Source organism: Varanus komodoensis, unplaced genomic scaffold, assembly GCF_004798865.1.
Source record: "Varanus komodoensis strain SLA01 unplaced genomic scaffold, ASM479886v1 scaffold41, whole genome shotgun sequence".
In the NCBI taxonomy this organism is placed as follows: Eukaryota; Metazoa; Chordata; class Lepidosauria; order Squamata; family Varanidae; genus Varanus; species Varanus komodoensis.
Genome location: NW_025335954.1, coordinates 1,510,234 through 1,532,057, shown reverse-complemented (window position 1 = coordinate 1,532,057; position 21,824 = coordinate 1,510,234). Strand labels below are relative to the sequence as shown.

The window sequence follows — 21,824 nt, the reverse complement described above, 5'->3', positions numbered from 1 at the left end:
ATGCCCCCCTGTGTGGAAACAGCCTCCTGGCACACAGAGAACCACTAGGACAGGAAACTGGACCCAGCCCAACATTTCCCAGACTATTTCCCTACCTCATGGAGATTCCCCCACCTGTGGCCTAAAGCTTAAAGGCCAGGCGAAGGCATGTTGCCTTTAACTAAGAAGCACATATATTCCAACTGGTTATGCTCTTTTGGACTCACGCGGTGAAAATCCAGCCTATGGAACTTTATACTGTATGCTGCTCATGATTTTCAATTTGTTTCAGAGAACGTTTCCATTAACTGGCTGAGTCCCAGCAGGAATATTATATCTGCTCCTTAGTTAAACTAGAAAAACATTTGGGGGTTAGCCACTTACAAGCAGATCTCGCATCGAGAAGCCGCTGCTGCTACAACAGAGGGAATACTATTTCTTCTGAGACTGGTCAGCCAGAAAAAGAATCATCAAAACATTCCTCATTTTCTACAAAAAAGATTTTTTACACTATCATCACAATCTTAACTTTGTGCAAAAGTGCACATACATTTGGGGTATGTTCACAGAGTAAACCATAGAAACGCACTGGCCCTGATGGCTACCTGTTGCGTACAGACAGAGTCAGTATTAATTAATTGGCGATGAAGGTGGGTCTTCAGTAAGCAAGGTTCTTGTGACTCTTACCGTGTGCCCACAGGCCAGGAAGGAGACCCCGAGAGCAATTAAGCACTGCCAAGTCTGGAAGAAGGAAAAAGCTGCAATTAGTGCTGGGTTTATTGACGAAAGGCCAGTCACTGCATGCAAGATGTTTTTCATGGATGCAGTGAAGTACATTCTGTAGCTGGGAAAAGAATGACTGAGGCCTTGGTCTCTGTGTTCAGAGTGGACAATTTCACCCCACCAGGCACAGGCGAGATAGGTAAGGCAAACTCCCGAAAGCATCCTCATGCAGTGACATGTACTCGTCCTTGCTCTAAAGCTGAAATGGAAGAGCTTTAACAACTGTGCTCCACCAAGCGTGGCAATGGCAACGAGTCCTGACGGCTCTGTGCAGCCTCCCGTATCAGAGCCAGTATGCCCAGTTGCTGGGGAGCTTGGGTGGGAGGGGGAGGCTGCCATCAGCAGCCCCTGGATGTGGGATCTGCACAGGCAGCTTGCATGAACAGAAAGATGGACTCAGTGGACCCTTGTTCTGATCCAGCAGGGCTGTTCTGATGCTCCTACAACACGACCAGAGAGGCAGACCACCTTGGTAGTGTTACAGAGCTCAGAAGGCATGGAGTGGCAGCGAGAATGGCAAGACCCCTTTGTGGGATGCAGTGCAAACACACACTAGACAATGACAACCCCCCCACCCACCCCCGGATTGCTGCCAGGGCAGGCCAGGCCAGCCAGCATCACTGCTTCTTTCCCACAGGAGTGAAAGGGATCCATCAGTTTATATGAGACAAAAGTCAAAGAAAGCACTCTGAAATATTAGGGGTAGGGTGGCTAAACCTGTTCCTAGCTGCTGGTGTGTCAATGCCCGAGGAACAGCGCAGACACTCCCCTCCCGGGCTGCAGCTAGCATAATCTGCATTATGAAGCTCCGAGGGAGGGAGCCGCTGAGAACACAGCCAAGTACCCGCATAGCCCATTCCTTTCACCTACATGAAAAAAGGCTGGGTTCTTCCTCACCCTTCCTCTGGAAAGCCAGAACTAGCTATGCCACCAAAACTCAAAATTAGTCAATTCCTAAGTTGAACCTGAAACTTTCACAGTTCTAAAATCAATAATGAAGCCTGCATGTTTTTTCCTAATTCAAATGTACAGTACTTTGTTTGAGGGGAGGGTTGCAGCTGCTCTGTAATGCCTGCCTGGTTGGGGATAAAAAGGTTCTTAGTAAACTGACTTTAAACTATTTTTCCTATGTTAAAAATGGGCCCATCCTTTCATCTGTATGGGATCCTGTGAACAATATTATGCAGTGCCATATCTAGGGACAATCCCAGGCTTGTCTGGAAGGGATGTGGCACTTTAGCCTCTCAGAGAGCTTTTGCCTTTAGAGAAATTACAGCAAATAAAGAAGAAAATGTTTCAAAGCTTCTGGGCCAGCTCCTGTTACCAACCACTTGAATATGTTATTGCACTGAAGCTTCATAACAGAGAGCTTTCAGATGGATGTAAAATACTGGTTCATAACTTGATGCATTAGTTATGAATTATGACTGTGTCAATTTACCCATCACTACTGGGAACTGGCACTGAGAGAGAGAAAGTGAGAGAGGGAGATGAAGGGCACCAAATTCTATCTGGAAGGATAGAATGCTTCTAGAAACACATACACTGTATCCTAAGGTCTTTAGAATACTATGATACACCCTGCTAAAACTGTCTAACGTGTTATGCATCCCATCTCAGCTTAAGATTATTAGACCAAAGCAGAAGCAGAGTCAGCCCTACCATAGACAGAGGGGCATGGCTGATTTAAGGCACAGCATAAAGGCAGCAACCTGGTAGTTCCTTAATTTATTCTTTGTGGTTTGAACTGCCAGAGGAGAAAAATGCTTGTGGGTTTTTTGTTTTGTTTTGTTTTGTTTTTTGGCCCCCAGTTTCAAAATAACTTGGCTGTCCTTGAGTCCTGTTCACCTTGTCTTTGCTGCTTTGGCAATGTACTGCTTGGGTGCATCCTGTACAGAGCCAGCTATTAACTGGTATGTAGAGAAAAGACATCAATGCTTGCATTAAAACAGCCATGGGCAACAAACAGGTCTCCAAGGTATGGAAGGACGATGCCTGTTAAGCGCAGCCATTCCTGAAAACAGCTCCAGTTCCATGCTGCTGGCAGCTTCAGGTTATGAAAGGGTAAATTGCACTTCCTAATCATGTGAATGCCTTGCAGGACAGAAAGCAGGCAAACTCACCAATAACTTACCAAGTATGCCACGAAGGCTAGGTAGAAAACGCTGATAACTGCAGCGCACACGTATAATACCACTTGATCCAGGGCAGTTACATAGACCACCACAAAATAAACGTTAATGGAACAGATTATAAGAATGAGGATCCCCCCGGCGATCTTCCAGCCTCTGGAAACCAAATTAAGAAACAGCATTACAATGGAAGGAAATCGACTGAGAGTAACTATTTATGGCTAATCGTGGAAAATGGCAAGTAGGAGCTATGATACATATTCTAAGGCTCACAAACATAAAGATCTCCATAGAATTTAAACAACACCATCACCTATTGGACTGTATGTTGTAACACCTGCGATGGGAAATGGATGAAATGTTTTGTGCCAACAAGCGAGAGTGTTTTTTTACATGCTCTAAGGGAAATGCTATTTTCTTTCAGTACGTTAGACAGAGGACAGCAAGAAAAAATGCCCCTTTCCATTATTGTACCTCATTTCTGGAATTCTCTTCCTAAAGAGAAGCAACTGGCACTCTTGCTATTCTGTTTTTGTGGCCAAGTAAAGACTTTTTTTAATTTAATTCTGCTTTTAGAATTAATGGTTTTATTATGCTATTCTTGCTGCTGGCTTTGTAGTTGCTTTCATTTTTGTTTATGTTATCTCTCTGTTCAGTACCTTACATTAATTGGATTTTATGTGGTTTTAGATGTTACCATTCTAATTTTATTATGGCTATGTTATGTTGCAGTTCCTGTTTTCCTGTGAGCTGCCCAGAGAGCCCCTGGACTATGGGGTGAATACAAATACCATCAATCAAATGTCCTTGGAGCCAAATGAATCTTACACCGATAGAAGAACACTTGCACTCTTGTAAAACAGGCTCCCCAAGTTCTGGTACCCCCCCCCCAATTCTCCTGAGGCCCCTCATGCCCCATCCTGTGCTGAGCCAGCAGGTCCCTGGATCCTCAGGTGTCGCTTGGGGTGGGATTCAGTGAGCACAACAACCCAAGAAAACCCTCCACTCACATCTCTCTGGGTGCAAACCAGTAACTGTTGTAATTAATAGCTTACAACATTAAGATGAAATTAAAATTTTCCCCATCTCCAATTAATTGGAGTGGAGCCAGTTAAAAGGTTTGAGACTGGAAAGTGGACCACATTGCTATCCAACAGTAAGGTCGGTCCTTATCTGACCCTCTGGTCTGGTCTACAAAAAGCAGTGGATGAAGCGCTAAAATTGTTCCTGGAGTAATCCACCCCAGAGGCAAGTGGTTGTGATGACGTGTCACGTGTCTGACTGCTTCCCTGTTTTCAGACCTGTGCATTCCCTTTACATGGAAATCTGAGAGGGTTCTGTCCTAACCTTCTTTCTGACATGCTTGACTTCTGTCTTAAGGAAAGTTTTTTTTTATAAAAAGATATAAGCAGGCATTCCAATACACAACCCCCACTTGCAGTCTGAAGCAGTACAGTTCCGGAATAGTTTTGCCATCACATCAGTCCTTCAGTTAACCCAGCCTTCCCCAACCTAGTGCCCTCCAGATGTTTTGGACTTCCGCTTCCATGAGCCTCAGCCAGCAAGGCCAAAGGTCAAGAATGCTGTGAGATGCAGCCCAAAACGGGGCACCAGGTTGGGGCAGGCTGGTGAGGACCACACCTGGACTGCACTCTGTGCACTGCATGCATCTTTGCACATGGCAACCACCCAAAGCTGAATCCCACGTGTGGCAAGAGCAGGAACACGGTACAGCCTGGCCACAGCCTAGGAGTATTTCTGTGCCAACTATTCCCCCGTGGACTAGCGTATGCAGGGGTGATCGCAGGACTGGGTCCTGGCTTTGGGAGAGTGGCTGCAAAGCCGTGCCTCGTGGGTTCCCTGTGCTACGTATTCAGGCAGGTATGCATTGTGCATCCGCACACAGAGCCACATGCACATGCGGGGATTTTCCTGTCGCGGAAAGAAAGTGCAGCCTCAACGTGCCAGCAGATTAAGTCCACTGAGAGAAGAACAGGGAAGTCAACCAGACATGTGTTCTATGGTAAGGTGCTGAGCTTGGCCAAGTGACGCCAGCTTTGAGATGCTGAGAAGCAGTGCAGATGAGACATTCCAGATGTTGGCAGCTCTCAAGACATTCAAGGGCAGGGAAAACACCATTCTTCACACTTACAGGCCATTGGCAAAGTCATTCATCACAGGACGCAGACTGGTGAATGTGAGGACTGGGATTAAAGCAAAAGGAAGCTGGAAAGAAAAGACAAGGAATTATGCTGAAGCAGGTTGTGATGCATTTGTAATGAGTGAAGTTAAGGGCACACCCACACTGCAGCTTTTCCATTGCCTGCTGAAGACTTTTCAGTACTAAATCCAGCATCTTTTACCAGCCGAAACAGAAACCATTTCTGAAGTTTTATACATGGAGAAAAATTCAGGCTGAATGTGGGCAAATGGACAGTAAGATTCCTTATGGATGTTAATGGCTGGACAATCTGCTTTGTGAGGGAAAACACACAGTCCAATTTCTTGGCTGTTTAATTAGCACCAGTCACATACCAACTCTCTATAACTTAGGAGGCTCCCCCATATTAACAAACTTCTCATTAAACCCAAACTCCGCTTGGGTGACGTCGCTGCCACCACTCTCTGTTGGTCGTATTTTCCTGGCTGGGCTGGGAGCCTTCTTGATACTTATAAATTAAGACACAGAAAGTAAGGTTGACAATAAAGCCCTTTGGGGAGGTCACTGAGGAAGAAATCCACCCCAGCATTTGGTGAATATTTATTTATGTGATGTGCACCACACCCTTCTACCAAGAAAGAAGGTAGTCAAGGCAGCTGAGAATCACAATTAAAACTGGGTTAAAATAACAAAAAGCAAATGCATTTGAATTAAATGCTCAAGATGAGGCTTATCTACTCAGAGAAACAACAGGCTTTACAGACAAAAAACAAACACCATACATACGCTCAGGCATGAAAGAAATACATTCATTATACACTCTAGCTGCACTGACACTAACTGTGGGATTACTTAGTGGGTAGCACAATTATGTGGGACAAGGCCAGGCATGGAAAGAATCTCACATCTTTCCCGATGGACTAGCCTGAACTGGCAGGGCATCATGTGCTTGCACCAGCCCCTCCCTGACAGAGGAGGGGCTTCTCTCTTGACAGGCAGCCCCTCAGCCCAGTCAGAAGACACGCTGGCAAATGTGAGGCATGACATATTTCTGATGGAAAATCTGCTCTCTTTGCCTTTTCTCCCACCATGGGCTGTTCCTTGGTTTCCCAGCCTTTGTGTTGTTTTTCCCCACTCTAGAAGGCTGGAAGGCTTCGCCTAAGGTTTAGTGACCATCAGGAAGAGCTTCGAGCTCTAATATGCTAGTATTTTACCCTGCCTCTTTTGACTTTGGTCCCACCCATTGCTGAAAGTTGGGCCCAAGAGCTTCTCCATAATGATATTTGGGTCCTGGGCATGAAAGAGGACCTGTGCCTCTGCTTTGTAGGACCACCAGTTATTTTGCTTCTTTGGTCATGACTTTTGCAAATCATTCTACCACTCCCAGATTCTGTCTTGTTCCCCAACACCCATGTAAGGGCTAATTTTACAGCTGGCACTACATGCTTTTCCATAAGTGTTCTTTAGGATAGGCCTCCTCCAACTCCATCAAGGACCTTACCTGTAAACTCATAAGAACATTGAGGAAGTCATTCATGCCAGTCAGGTGCTCCACGTCTTGGAAAATGGCTACCAGAAGAGTTGGAGTGACAGCAATGGAACGAGTCAGAACCACCCGAGCAAAGCGTGACCACTTCAGATTGAGAAACCCCTGGAACAAGGAAGGGGGAGAGAGGGTTAATTCTAGAAGATGTGGCATCTTTTATATACCCCTTTAGCCATAAAAATATTACAAAATGTTCAACCAGAAAATATCCAGCTTCATGAAAGATGTCCGCAAACGACTACGTGGATTTTGGCTTTACCATCAGGGTATTCCGAAAGAGAAGCTCACAACCTTTCAGAATTTCTTCTTCTCATTTGTTCTTACATAAGTCTGTATTTTAGTTTTACAACAATACCATACAGGGTGTCTCTCATTCATTTCATGATTAAATAACTAAAAAGGTTCCAAACACAAATGAGCCAACACAAGCTGTTCATGAAGTCTTTATGCTTAAACCAAGAGTGCAAAGGGACTGCACGGACCCACTGCTTCAGTCAGGACAAAGCCAAGCCTGCAGCTTCCTTTTGCTTTAATCCCAGTCCTCACATTCACCAGTCTGCGTCCTGTGATGAATGACTTTGCCAATGGCCTGTAAGTGTGAAGAATGGTGTTTTCCCTGCCCTTGAATGACTTGAGAGCTACCAACATCTGGAATGTCTCATCTGCACTGCTTCTCAGCATCTCAAAGCTGGCGTCACTTGGCCAAGCTCAGCACCTTACCATAGAACACATGTCTGGTTGACTTCCCTGTTCTTCTCTCAGTGGACTTAATCTGCTGGCACGTTGAGGCTGCACTTTCTTTCTGCGACAGGAAAATCCCCGCATGTGCATGTGGCTCTGTGTACGGATGCACAATGCATACCTGCCTAAATACGTAGCACAGGGAACCCACGAGGCACGGCTTTGCAGCCACTCTCCCAAAGCCAAGACTATGCATGCCTTTCTATCTTGAAGTAACAGTGCATGTTGAACGGTTTCATTAGGGAACTGGGCCATTTGGACTACTGGTTTTACATGTCTGCATTTCAGCTTTGCAGGGGTCCTGTACTGCTGTGGGAAAAAAGATCCTGATGACCAGCATGAACCATCCTACCTGGAGAGAGATACATTACCTCCATGGCAAACTGTCCAGAATAAGTTCCAGTCATTGTTGAACTCTGACCTGCAGCAAGAATCCCGATAGCCCAGATATAGAGAGCAGCAGGACCAAAGTAACATCCCAGGATGACACCCTAGAACACAGAAGGGTCCCTATCAGTGTTATAATAGTAAAATTCAACAAAAAGGGAGCAAACAAGTCCTAGACATAGGCCTACAGGTAAGCAATCTAATATAAGGAGACATTACATTAAAACCATTATTTAGAACAGGATGGCCTAATGGTTAAAAGAAAACGTGAGCCTGCTGCCATGGCTACAATGCACATATTAAATATTATTAGTAGCGGACAGCAAAATATTCATTTTCTGTAAGAAAGGACAGGTTGCTTACCTGTAACTGATGTTCTTTGAGTGGCCATCTGTGCAGTCACACATATGGGGTTCTGCGCCTGCGCAGTGCCTTTGGCCGGAAGATTAACAGCTAACGGTTTTTGGCGGGAACTCTGCTCCCCCTCCCCCCTAGCATTATATAAGGAGCGGAGTATAATATCGCTATAATGTCTGGCGAAGGTACACGGAGTAGCCCAAATGGCCGCTCTGCACACGTCTTCTATCGGGACTCCTGATGCGAAGGCCAAAGAAGTAGCAACAACTCTTGTAGAATGGCCTCTTGGAGTAGATGGTAAGTCCAACTTAGCCAACTGATAAGATAGGACAATTGTATTTACTATCCATTTCGAAAGACGTTGTGAGTTTACTGGGCAACCCCGATCATGTTCCGAATATTTCACAAAAAGTCTATTGGAACACCGAACAGACTCAGTCCTGGACCTATAAAAGGCTAAGCAACGATGAACGTCCAGCATATGTAGAGATTGTTCTGTCGGATTCGAAGGGGCCGGAAAGAATGCCGGTAAAACAATCTCCTGTTGCATGTGAAACGAAGTAGCGACCTTCGGAAGGAAAGACGGATCCATTCGAAGAATCACCTTTTCCTTATGAAAATTTAGGAAAGGGGGTTCTACCCGAAGGGCACAGAGTTCAGATGATCTACGGGCTGAAGTTACTGCAATAAGGAAGGCCGTCTTCCATGAAGCAAGGCGTAGATCGATCGTTGCCATGGGTTCGAAAGGTGGTCAAGTCAGTGCTTGTAAAACCACCGAAAGACTCCAGGTGGGCATTAGAGGTCTTATAGTTGGATGTAGATTACTCAATCCTCTTAAAAATCTTTTAATCAGAGGTTGAGCAAAGATGGAGAGACCATGTATAGATCCCCGATAATGCGAAATCGCTGCTGTATAAACCTTTATGGACGAGGGTTTGAGTCCAGACTGATGCAATTCAAAGAGAAACTGAAGTATCTGTGAAACAGAAGCTGAAGGGGCCAGAAAAGAGTGTAAATTGGCAAAGTTAGAGAATCTCTGCCATTTTGCCACGTACAACTTCCTAGTAGATGGTCGTAGCGCAGATTCGAGGATATACTGTAGGTGTGGGTGTAGACTCTGCTGAGCAGGAATAGTTGGAACAGTTTGTGGTGTCGATACCGTTGTATCAGAGGCGATCATTGTATCCTCCATGCAGTCAGTTTCAGCGATAGCAAATCTGGGTGACGGATTGCGCCCTCCCTCTGGGTAATGAGATAAGGAAGAAGAGGGAGTTGGAGAAACTCTTCTCTGGAGACGTGAAGGAGAGTTGAGAACCATGGTTGGTGTGGCCACGGGGGGGTGATCAGTACCCCTGTGGCCCCTTCGTGAATTATCTTTGCCAACACTCTCATGATGAGTGGGATCGGAGGGAAAGCATAAAAAGTCATGTTTGTCCAGGGAATCATGAAAGCGTCCCTGAGGGAGTCCTGACCCACTCCCGCTCTGGAACAATATGCCGTGCATGCCCTGTTCCGTTGTGTGGCAAACAGAATGATGTCTGGCTGGCCCCATCGGTGAAATAGCATGTCACGAACCCAATGGTCTAGCTCCCATTCGTGGGACCGCGACGTATGTCTGCTCAAGAGATCAGCGTCTGTATTTTCCGTGCCCGCAAGGTGAATTGTTACGAGAGTGATACCTCTCGGTATGCACCAGTCCCAGATCTGCATGGCCAGGCGGGCTAGTTTCTGGGATCGGGTTCCCCTTTGTTTGTTTAAATAAAAGACTGTCGCCATGTTGTCCGAGGTCACCTGGACGACCTGGTGCAGAAGCACATCCTGGAATGATTGAAGGGCTTTGAAAACGGCAAGAAGTTCCAGAAAACTGATATGGTTCCTGCAATCCTGATGACTCCATATCCCTTGGGTACGTAGATCGGAACAGATTGCTCCCCATCCCAGTAGAGACGCATCGGTACCGAGGGTTATTGTAGGGTACCGGGGTCAGAATGGAACACCTATGGTTAGATTGGCTGGGTCTATCTACCATAACAGGGACTGAAGAACGGAAGCCGGGAGTCGAATCCGTTTGGTAGGGAGGTCTATCTGTGGTTGAAACACCCCGTTGAAGAACAGATGAAGGGCACGTAGCCTGAGTTTGGCATGTGGAACCACAGCAATGGAAGAAGACATGTGACCCAACAGACTCTGAATAGACCGGGTGGGAGCAGTTCTTGTTTGTCGAATCCAAGCAATGCAATGAGCAATCGCATGTCGTCTGTCCCGAGGAAGGAAGGCTCTTGCCAACGTCGAATCCAGTCAGGCTCCGATGAAGCTGATCACCTGCGTAGGGAGAAGGGAAGACTTCTGTTGATTAATACAGAGTCCGAGATTGTGCAATAGAGCACATGCAAACTCAACAGCAGACGAAAGTCCTGCTTCTTTGTCGGCGACCAAAAACCAACCATCAAGGTACGGGTATATCCGAATTCCACGTAATCGAAGGTGTGCACAGACAGGGGCCATACACTTCGTAAAAACTCTTGGTGCAGTGGCCAATCCAAACGGTAGCACATTGAATTTGTAGATTTCAGAGTCCACCGCAAAACGAAGGAAACGCCTATAACTTGGATGTATTGAAATATGAAAATAGGCATCCCTCAGATCCAATGAGGCGAACCAATCCCCTCTTCCCAGCAACGGAAGAATACTTTGAAGTGTAGTCATCTGAAACTTCTTTGATGTTATAAATCTATTGAGAGCTCTCAAGTCCAATATTGGTCTTAGACCCCCATCTCGTTTTGGAACTGTAAAGTATCTGGAATAGAATCCGTGGAATCCTTCCGATAACAACAGGCGACGAATAGCTCCTTTAGCGAGGAGTTGGTGAATCTCGTCTAACAGTACCAAAGAAGTCGGAGTATATCGAATAGGATTCGCTGATGGTACAACATCGAATTCGATTCCATATCCGTGCTGGATGACAGATAACACCCATCCATCAGATGTGACGGACTCCCAAATGGAGAGTCGACTCTTCAGTTGATCCCCAAATGAGAGGGGGGAGGGGGGAGTTGGAATGAGAGGAGAGGTTCGCTCATCACATCAGCGCTGTCGCCTGTCCGTATCGAAACGATGGCAGTGGCCCTGTTGGAAGCGCTGTGGCGGTTGTTGCCTGCGACGCTGCTCACCATGCGGTTGCTGCTGCCGAGGCAGAAACTGTTGATGGTACTGTGGACGTGACCATGACCACTTACGTCGGGGTAGAGATTGCAATTCCATATGATGGGCGGTCATCCTTGATTCATGGATTTTCTTCAATTTGCTGTCCGTCCTTGCATGGAAGAGACCGGAACCGTCGAACGGCATCTCTTCAATTCTCCGCTTCATCTCGTCCGGAAAATTGCAATTACGCAACCAGGCGTGCCTGCGGGGGGAAATTACACTGACCAGCGACCTCGAATCAGAGTCCACATGGTGCCTCGTGGTAGAAAGCTGTTGCACCGCCACTTGCATAGCTTCCTTAACAAAAGTCTTAGCAAGTTCGCCCTGGTTTCCCGGAAGAGTATCGATGATGGCGTCCAGGCGTTGCATCAGGAAATATTGGTAACGCGCCAGGGTTGCCTCGTAATTGGAGATTCTTAAACCAAGGCCCGAAGCTGTGTATACCCGGCGGGTGAGAGAATCAACCTTTCTACCCTCTTTGTCACGAGGTGAGGTGTGTCCACGGGCTTCCCGACCCTGCGAGGATTCTACAACAACCGAATTTGGCTTGGGGTGGCGGAGAAGAAATGGGATGTCCTCTTCCTGCACCCGATACATGGACTCATATTTACGAGAGGTCAGTTGTGGATTAGCTGGGAGGTCCCATGGCTGGGTCATTGCCTGCCGTAAGGTCGTAATAAACGGCAAGGCAATAGATGTGGATCGTTCACCTCTAACCACATCATAAAAACGATTGGTGCTCGGTCCTGGCTGTTGGTGGGCTTCTATATCGAGCGATCTCACTAGTCTGGCCATCAGATCGTTAAACGATATGTACGGTTCCTCAGGCGACCCCGGACCCTGGGAAGCAACTGCAGCATCCGGCGAGGTTGAGTCAGCCTCAGACTCTTCGGATTCCATCCAGTAGGGGGGTGGTTCACTGGAGGAAGAATCTCCTGGAGACTCTGATCTGCCACTCTCTCTAGATGGTGCCCTTGGGGCGTCTCTGGGCATTGAATGGAAACGCTGCCGAGGCGCTGATGGTGAAGATTGTCCCCTAGAGGTTGGATAGTAGGCTGTAGAGTGGTACTCTGTCTCGGAGCAGAGAAGTACCTGGAGTGGTACCAATCATCAGATCTCGCATCCGAGGAATGGCTCCTACGGCTTCTCGGAGGGGAGATGGCGATCTCAGTATCCATCGGGATCGGAGGCATCGGGGTTGGTGATCAAGCCCTAGGTGGGGAGTCTCGTATTTCCCCATCAGAGATGGAACCCCTCCTCGAATCCATAACGGGTTCGGCTGCTGGCCGGCGCGGTGAGCCCGGTGGGGTGACCCTCATAGCCGCCTGGATGGTCGGGACCGAGGGGGTTGGTTCCGAAGTAGGTATCGGAATCGAGGAGGAGGCCGAGCCCGAGTGACGGTGTTTTGCCTGCTAGGGGTTCTTCGGCTTCTTAACTGGCTTGCCCGCCTTATCTTTCTTGGCCTTCTTATGCACAGGATATTTATCTGAGTCGCTGTGCTTTCTTTTTTCCTTTTGCTTCTTCAGGAAGGAAACAGACTGATCGGCCACAGCATGAGCGCCTTCTTCAGAAGGGTGTGAGGGTGGAGCAATGGAGGAAGAGGCCGGATGTTGCAGCAGGTCAGCCAAGTTGGACGGCCTTCAGGTGGGGCCACAACAGTGGAAGGCTTAGCCACCAGCAGATCAGATTGGAGGAGAGCCCGATCCCAAAGGAGTTTGCGGAGGTGATTCTCCCTGTTCTTCCTTGCCTGTTAGAGAAGGCCAAACAATGGCCGCACTTATTGGTTCTGTGCCCTTCCCCCAAACAAAGGAGGCACAGATCATGCGGGTCCGCGGCGGGCATTTTGGAACCGCATTTTCCACACTTGCGGAACGCCGCCCGTTGCACCATCGTAGAAAGAAGAAAAAAGGAGATAGTAAAGCGGGAAAGTAATATTTTTGGTTGTTTTTTTTAATAGGAACGATAAAGAAGAAAAAATGGTGCAAAATTAAAGAAATATAAGTGAAATACTAACAACAAGAACAAGGGATATAAACTTGGTAAAAGAGAGATTTTCGGACGAGCAAGAAGGTAAGTAACAATCTGATCGAGAGCGAAGCGGCACTAGGCACAATGAACGGCGGTTGCAAAGACTGGAAAATGGCGGACACTCCGCTCCTTATATAATGCTGGGGGGAGGGGGAGAGGAGTTCCCGCCAAAAACCGTTAGCTGTTAATCTTCTGGCCAAAGGCACTGCACAGGCGCAGAACCCCATATGTGTGATGCACAGAGGCCACGACAAAGAAACAGGCTTGCATTGTTCCTTTCACTGGAAGCAAGGACAAAGGAACCTCCTTATGGTTTTTTGTAGAATCCCAGGTGACAATATAAAGGGAGGCTAACACTTGCCTTGTATTCATAATTCCCCCTTCAATGTTGCTAAATCCAGAAGGAAAACAGTTGCTGATCTGTCTAGCACACCCTTGGCTACGGAAGTGCGGACGGTTGACCTCATGCCCAATGGAGTCCCCCTCCTGCTTTTTTTTTTTTTCTTTTTTACATGACTGATCTCTTCTGTGTCCCCAAAATCAACCAAGCTAGGACATAAATAGGCTGGTTTCTGCTGCTGCTATTTTACACACAAGCAATTTTACTATTCATCTTGAAATGGTATAACAGGTACAAAGCCCAGCTAACATTCCAGTGTAACCTCAAGAAAAATGCATAATGCCTTTCACTCACCCCTTTATAGATATCCACATCAAGTGAGTCATTGTTTGCTGGAAACAGCCCAGCTTGAGCAAAAGTTTTATTTGCACAGATTAGATGCTGCAAATAGAAAGAGACACATTTTTAAAATAACATTTTCACAAGGTAGATCTGAGTATGAGAAGAGACATTCTCATTCCGAGAAAGGAAGTTGTGGTAGAAATAGAGGAATATAAGAAAAGCAAAGCCCAATCCTAGTTTACCATTTTATAAGTGTCCCGGAAAATGAAAAACAAAACAGAAACCCAGATAAAAATATGTTACAGTGCATCAACTCACTCATTACCGATCCCAAACAACAATGTTCTCAAAAGAGAACTTCTAGATGTTCAGTGGGTGTTCCCCTAGCCACAAACTGCCCCCCCCCCAGCACACAGTTCAGGCTTGCTTTATGTGCTGGGGATGCTTGCATCCAAAAGGCATATGGCTTCTGCATCCTTTAGTCTGATCCTGGAGAAATAGTTCCTTCAATACTTCCCACAATGGAGCTAACTGCAACTATCTGTTACCATCTGCAGAAGGGAGCAGAAAGAAGGCAACCTGAAATTGCCCCACAGCAAATTATCATCCCATGAAAGTTTTGCTGGGTTTATCGCTGATCAAGTACAGACACTTGGACATGGAGCTGCCTTATGCCACGTCAGACCACTCATTTCCCTCTCGCCTAGTCCCATCACCTCCAGCGGACAAACCTGGAGTCAACATGGGTGGGCAGCTGCCAAGGGCCCACCTGTGCCAGGGCTCCTGAGCCCACCAGCCTGCCACTGCCCTTACCCATCTCCTCACCTACCTGGGAAGCACACCTTGGTCTTACACCCCAAAAGGACTAAGTTCAAAAGCAGGGATGAGGAGGAAGCCTCTGCAGCTCCCCAGATGGTCCTGGATTATGTCTCCAGGCATCCTTGACCAACAGCTGCACTGACTGAGGCTAAGGGAATTTTGAGGCCAGCAATGCCTGGATTACATTGGGCACCTGATTGGGAAAGGCTGTCCTAAAGAGTGCCAAAATAAGACTCACCTACCCTCATCTGCTCCTGTAAAGGTCACTTACTGCTGCACTTTCTGAGCTGAAGGCAGCTCATGCATTGCATTCCTGCACAGCCCAGCAGCTAAGCTCTCTGAGCAGTTCAGAGATACAGCAGGCAGCCTCCTGCTTGACTCACAGGAGCTTTTACTTCCTTCGTCCATGCACTGAAGTTCACTTTGGCTGTCAGGGGCTCTCCCAGTTGCCAGACCAGAGATCTTTCCGAGCTCTGCTGCCCAAGGTCCTTCACACCTAAGATGCCAGGGACCAAACCTAAGACCATCTGCCTGCAGAGGAGATGCAGTGAGGTGTGCACTCCCAGCCTTCATATGCTGCACTTCCTCCCAGAAGTTAAACCTGGAAAACGCTGTTTGCTGCTCATTAACTCAAGAAACGGCTGCTTGCCAGGGAATAAATGTTATGGTAGCACCTGCCCTGTTTTATTCATTCCTTTGCCTAATATGTTTATAAGCTATGTTCCTTCCTGTAAGGATATCAACTGGCTTGCATGATCCTCCTCTTCTCTGTTTTATCCTCACAACAGGGCTGTATGGCAGCCTTTAACTGAGAGCCTTTGAGGAGGAATTTCAACCATTTGGTAGGGGGGAACCTGCTCAAAATGTGAATAACTAGCAGTCAATTGGTGGTCAGAAGAAAAAGGGTGGGGTGAGGCAAGAGCCAGATCAGCACCCCATGCTTGAGGTTCTGCACTCCTGTGCCACAACGTCTTGTAATTATTTCAATATTATTTGTTTGCCTGTTAAAACTGAAGGAAAAAGCATGAGAGAGGAAGCAGGGGAAAGCATATGGAGTCTCACCGCATCAATATTCTTCTTCCCAAAGAAAGCTTCAGCAAAAACGGAGACGACAAACACATTGATGATGAAGGAAATGAAGAGGGCAATACATGATTCTATGAAGAAATATTTGTTGGCTTCGCTGACCTCCTTCTTGTTGGCCCGATTCACCTGTCGAGACTGGACAAGGAGACCAAAAATCAACTCAGTCTACAAGGGGAAAAAGCCCACTGAAGGTATAGTCAAGGTGTAACCATGTCTGACCAATAGGTGCTCCTCCCCAAAATTTAGAATATTCTTCCATCTTTCTGAAAGACATGCTATACTGTGACAATACACCCAAGAATATGCCAGAGTTAGAGGAGATTTATGGGGATCTCTAACTTGACCAAACCAAGATGGCATTAAAGGAAACACCATGCCCTTTGGGCAGCTAAAAAACTGGCAATACAACACTAGAAAGGTAAATGTCTACTTCCTGCAACGCAATGGACAGAGGACCTGAAGATGCTGCCAGACTTTTGAACAGGTGGTTATTTAAATAGCTCTTGCGTGTGTATAAATATATGGATATTTGATCTGCCTTTCCTGAAGCTTATGCATAACTGCTTTTATTGATAGTTGCATTTTCATATACACATACGCTCATAGGTATACATTGTATATAGATCCATGATTTATTTAAGTTTATCTAACGGGATTTTATATTTTTCTTTTTATAGTTTTATTTGTTGAAATTCCCCTTTTTTATTGTGAGCACCCACTTTGACTGAACAAGAACGGCTAAAAATGTGGAATTTTCCAAGTAAGGAAGTTACCCCAATTCACCTCCTCCCCAGTTTACCTTCCATTACTTGCAGCCTGTAAGGGGTCTTAAGCTAGTGTCTGACATCAATAGAGCAGTAGTGGAAATGAAGGTCACTGCAAAGGAAACATGGCCTAATGCTACAGGAAACTACCCAAACTAGCGCTTCTGGAATGGCACGAAGAAGCAAAGCTTGCAAAAGGAAGCCCTGCTAGTTTGCTCATTTCAAAGGGATTTGTTTCCAGGGTTGCATAACTTGGTGCTAGCTTTGTGTTGCATTTGGCACTGCATTCACAAGAATGCCCAGGCCTTTCTGCTGTTGCTATATATTGATGGATCCCTCCCCATGCACGGCATCTTGGGAGACGGATTGTAACTACGGGGTGGTGACAGAGTTACCAGGAGCGCTAAGAGAGTGGATGAAGTTGCTGTCCTGCTCCTTCTCTCTCCCCTCTGCCAAACCTCCTGCACGTTCTTACATTATTTTATCAAAGGATCTGAGCTAACTGGGCTGGTATCAGCCCTAATGTAGAGGTCACCATTTAAATTGGAGTGGTGGATTTCCCTGGCTGGGTGCAGCCATGCTCACAATTACAGCAACTGTGGTTCAAATGCAGCTCTTGCCACAGAACACACAACCACTTCAGGGCCAAGTGTGTGTTTTGTCATGGGCGAGGCATTTCCAAGGGGGAAAAGACTCATGCGGAAATGCTCTCCCCATCCTCATGTGAAAACTCTTGTGCTCTCCCCATCCCCATGTGAAGCCCTTGGGGGAAAACCAAGCTTACCTTGACCAAAGCAGAATGCAGGTACATGTTGTGCGGCATGATGACGGCGCCCACGATCCCCACAGCCTGCTCTAGCTGGGCAGGGCCGCAGCCTTCACAGTACGGCATAAACATCCCCTTCAGCAGTTTGCCCTGGTCTGGTCGCACGGTGACATACTGCAAAACATGTGCAGGATTACATCTGGAGCAGAAACTGGCCTTACAAGCCACAGACTTCAGCCCTGTGCTCATTTCAGCCTGCCACAGCAGTGCCCTCATAAGGCTCTCTCCCTGTCGTACCGAAGCCCCCACCTTGGCCGGCCCTGACAAGGTGAGGCTGAAACAGACAGCCAGTGTTGTGTGGTGGTGAGAGGGCTGGATCTGGGCCACGGAAATGGGGGTTCAGCTCACTGCTCAGCCATGAGGCTCTCTGGTGACTGCAGGCTAATCCGCACAACAGTGCAAAAAGACCAACATGTCCCCCTGAAGGATGAGGTAATATATGATGATGTTCGTCCATCGTTTTCGATGAGGACCTTGACATCTAATGGGTTGTGAGTTGTCCACGGTGTGTCCGCAGGTGGCTGATAAGGCCGACACGGGCACGGAGTGTTCTGCCACATGTCAGGCAGACATGTGTGGGCACCACTGTTGCAACATTTGCAACTCTGGCTTTACGGAGTGCTCGCTTCTCTTGTCCTATTGTTGTCCTTCTGGCTTCAGAAGTTTGGCAGCCTTGGTGGATCAGCGTGCGCCATGTCGATCGGTCTTGTGCCAGGGTCTCCCAGGAGGTGGTGTTGATAACCAGGGACTTGAGAGAGGCTTTCAGCATGTCTTTGTATCTCTTCTTTTGTCCCCTGTGCAATCACTTTCCTTGAGACAGCTTACCACAGAAGAGCTGTTTGGGGATGCGGTGGTCTGGCATCCTTGCAACATGGCCTGCCCAGTGTGTCTGGACTTTCATCAGCAGGGTGTGAACTGATGGCTGGCCTGCTCTGGAGAGGACCTCTGTGTCTGGCACCTTGTCCTGTCACCGGATCCTCAAAAGTCGTGTGGAAGTGGTTCAGTTGCCTAGCGTGTCTCCTGTATACTGTCCAAGTCTCATTGGCATACATCAGGGTAGTTAGCAATACTGCTTGGTAGACTTTAAGCTTTGTAGCAAGGCTTATTCCATGGCGGTCCCACACTTTGGTCTGCAGTCTGCTGAATGCAGAGCTTGCCTTGGCGATTCTGCAGTTGACCTCGATGTCAATTGTCACTGTGTGGGAAAGGGTGCTGCCAAGGTATGTAAATTGGTCCACTGCTTGCAGCTTTTGTCCCTTCACTGTGATGGTGGGCTCTTGGTATTGGGCTTTTGGAGCTGGCTGATGCATCACTTTGGTTTTCTCTGTGTTGATGAGGAGGCCGAAGTTGTTGCAAGCTACTGCAAATGTGTCCATGCTGGCTTGCATTTCCTGCTCTGCTCCAGCATTCAGGACACAATTGTCAGCAAAAAGGAGGTCTCGTAGCACAGTCTCCTTTATCTTGGTGACAGCCTGGAGTCTTCGCAGGTTGAACAGTTTCCCATCGGTCCTGTATTTCAGACTGACTCCCAAGGAGTTGTTCTGAAAGGCGTCTGTCAGCATGGCTGACAACATTATGCTGAACAGGGTCGGTGCCAGCACGCACCCTTGCTTGACGCCATTTGTGACGGGAAAGGCCTCTGAAGCTTCTCTGTCGTCCAAAACGCGAGCTGTCATGCCTTTGTGGAACTGACGTACCATCAGGATGAATCTGTCAGGGCACCCAAACTTCGACATGATGCGCCACAGACCTTCACGACTCACAGTGTCAAAAGCCTTGGTGAGGTCCACAAAGATGGTGTACAGTTCACGATTCTGCTCTTGACTCTTCTCTTGGAGCTGTCAGGCTGTGAAGATCATGTCCACAGTGCCACGCTCTTTGCGGAAGCCACACTGTGTCTCGGGTAGTAGACCCTGTTCCAGGTGGTCAGTCAGGCGATTCAGCAACACACGTGCAAGGATCTTGCCTGCAATGGAGAGCAGTGATATTCCTCTATGATTATCACAGACTTGTCGATTTCCTTTCCTCTTGTAGAGGTGTACGATGGATGCGTCTTTCAGTTCCTGAGGAATGGATCCTTGATTCCAGAAGGACTGGAACAGCCAAGTGAGTTTGTCAATGAGCACTGCACCACCTTCCTTATAGACTTCCACTGGGATTGCATCAAATCCTGGGGCCTTGCCACTGGACAGCTGGCTGATGGCCTGTAGGGTTTCAGGCTTTGATGTTGGGGCATCCAGGCTGTGGTTGATATCCGCCTGGGGCATTCTGTCAATCGCCTCATTATTGATGGAGGATGGGCAGTTCAGTACGGATTGGAAGTGCACAGCCCAACGCTGTAGAATCAGAGTCTTCTCAGTAATGAGAGTTGCTCCATCTGAGTCCAGTAGAGGGGAGCTCGCTGAAGGCTGAGGTCCGTACAAGGATCTGAGGGCTTTGTAGAACCGTTTGGCATCGTTTCTATCAGCAAACTTCTGGATTTCATCTGCTTTGGCACTCAACCAGGAGTCCTGCATCTTGCGAAGTTTGCTCTGTATAGTCCTGCGAGCGTTGTTGAAGGCGTTTTTCTTCGCTGTTGACAATGGGTTGTTCTGATGAGCATGGTGAAGGTGGTGCCTTTCTGTAAGGCCTTGATCTCTTCATCGTTTTCATCAAACCAGTCCTGCTGTTTCCTGTGTGAGGGTCCAAGAACCTTTAGTGCAGAAGAGTGCACAAAATCTGGGAAGCATTTCCAGTCCTTCTCAGCATTTTCCTCTAATTGCAGCTCTGAGAGTTGGTTGTCAAGATCTTCTGCTAGTGAAGCTGCTGTGTTGGGGTTCCTCAGTTTACTGACATTGATCTTTTTCATCACAGCTTTGTTTCCCTGCGGACGTCTCTTAGGCTTGATGTGAAGGCTTAATTTGGAGATGATAAGTCTGTGGTCATTCCAACAGTCAGCACTCGGCATGGCCTTGGTCACCCTTACATCCTGTCTGTCTTTCCTCCACAAGATGACATAACCAATGAGATGCCAGTGCTTGGAGCGTGGGTGCATCCAGGACGTCTTTTTGCGAGTGGGCAGGCGGAAGATGGTATTAGTGATGATCAGATCATGAGCCACACATGTCTTCAGTAGTGGTAGCCCATTGCTGTTACATTTGCCGATTCCATTTTTTCCAATGACGCCATCCCAGGCAGTGATTGGATCCCACTCTCGCGCTGAAATCGCCAAGTAGAATCAGCCTGTTGATGCACTTCACGGATGAGAGTAGGGCATCGAGATATTCATAAAACTTGTCCTTTACTTCATCCGGATTCGTCATTGTGGGTCCGTAGGGGCTGATCAGTGTGGCTTGCTTTCCTTTCGGTAGTGGGAGATGCATTGTCATGAGTCGGTTGTTCACACCCTTGGGAAGACTGGCCCATACACCCCTGAGGTAATATACATGTTGTTGGAGAATAGTTTCTCATGATATGCTGACTATCAGAGCTCACCTCACGGGGAGAGATTCATGTTTCCCATGCAAAACAAAAACTCAAAACCCTGGTGAGAAAAAGGTGGCTACAAAATGACTTCAAGCAAGCCACTGCACCACAAGAAAGCTATTCCTGAGAAAAGATGCTCTGGATTTTAGAAGTGAAATCATAAGGAATTACACTTAAACTTTTATACTTCCTTTAACTGAACAGCTGTACCTAAACAAGAGGCTGCCTTTGCCCACTAATGCGCTGGGGCCCACACTGTTTGCCATCTCCATCTGTCACGGAGAGACTCTGGCGAGAGTAGCAGCTTATTTGAACCGCTCTGCTGTCCCTGTTCTTCAGGGAAGCTACTTGGTTTAAGCTCCTATGTTTTAGACCAAGGTTTTATGTTGCATGTAATATTTATAACTATGCCAATAAAGGTTTTTACTACTACTACATTTGTCACTCATCTTCATGCTGAAACTGTTCCCCAGGCATCTCCAGGGCTGAACATGGACAGGCTGCTATCACGAGGGATGTACTGAAACTGCTTGTTTGGGCTCAACCCATTTCTTGCCTACTTCAGATTCACTGACTGGAAGTGAGTTGAGTTGGAGGTTTTTGTTTTTCCTGGAGAACTTCTGTTTTCAAGATAAAGTGCAATTTGCACGTCCTCAACTGCTAATCAAATTTGTACAAAAAAGCACTCAAAGACCACACGACTCTTGTGTGATTTGTGCTAACTGTAATCTGCACACAAAGTATTATTTCTGCCAATCAGCCAACTCTACAGAAGTTATGCTACAGCCACCTGGATCTGAGGTGCTTATTAAGGCTAATTTCATTAGTGGTTAAAAACGCACAAATCATGGTCCGTCTTACAGA

General features: G+C 47.2%; 1 protein-coding gene across 7 annotated transcripts in view; it reads right to left on the bottom strand.

Moving 5' to 3' along the window:
- SLC11A2 (solute carrier family 11 member 2) overlaps positions 1–21,824 on the bottom strand; it is a 71,901-nt gene that overhangs the window by 14,557 nt on the left and 35,520 nt on the right. For 5 of the 7 annotated variants that reach the window (XM_044443301.1, XM_044443302.1, XM_044443303.1 and 2 more), the window contains 8 exons: positions 17,454–17,609; positions 15,882–16,040; positions 14,013–14,099; positions 7,714–7,833; positions 6,557–6,706; positions 5,047–5,120; positions 2,897–3,050; positions 667–720 (listed from right to left, as the gene is read on the bottom strand). In XM_044443301.1, coding sequence (XP_044299236.1) covers positions 667–720; positions 2,897–3,050; positions 5,047–5,120; positions 6,557–6,706; positions 7,714–7,833; positions 14,013–14,099; positions 15,882–16,040; positions 17,454–17,609 — 954 coding nt within the window. Of the gene's footprint in view, positions 1–666; positions 721–2,864; positions 3,051–5,046; positions 5,121–6,556; positions 6,707–7,713; positions 7,834–14,012; positions 14,100–15,881; positions 16,041–17,453; positions 17,610–21,824 lie in introns of those variants that run through there. The other 2 variants (XR_006415994.1, XM_044443306.1) reach the window with 2 other exon arrangements.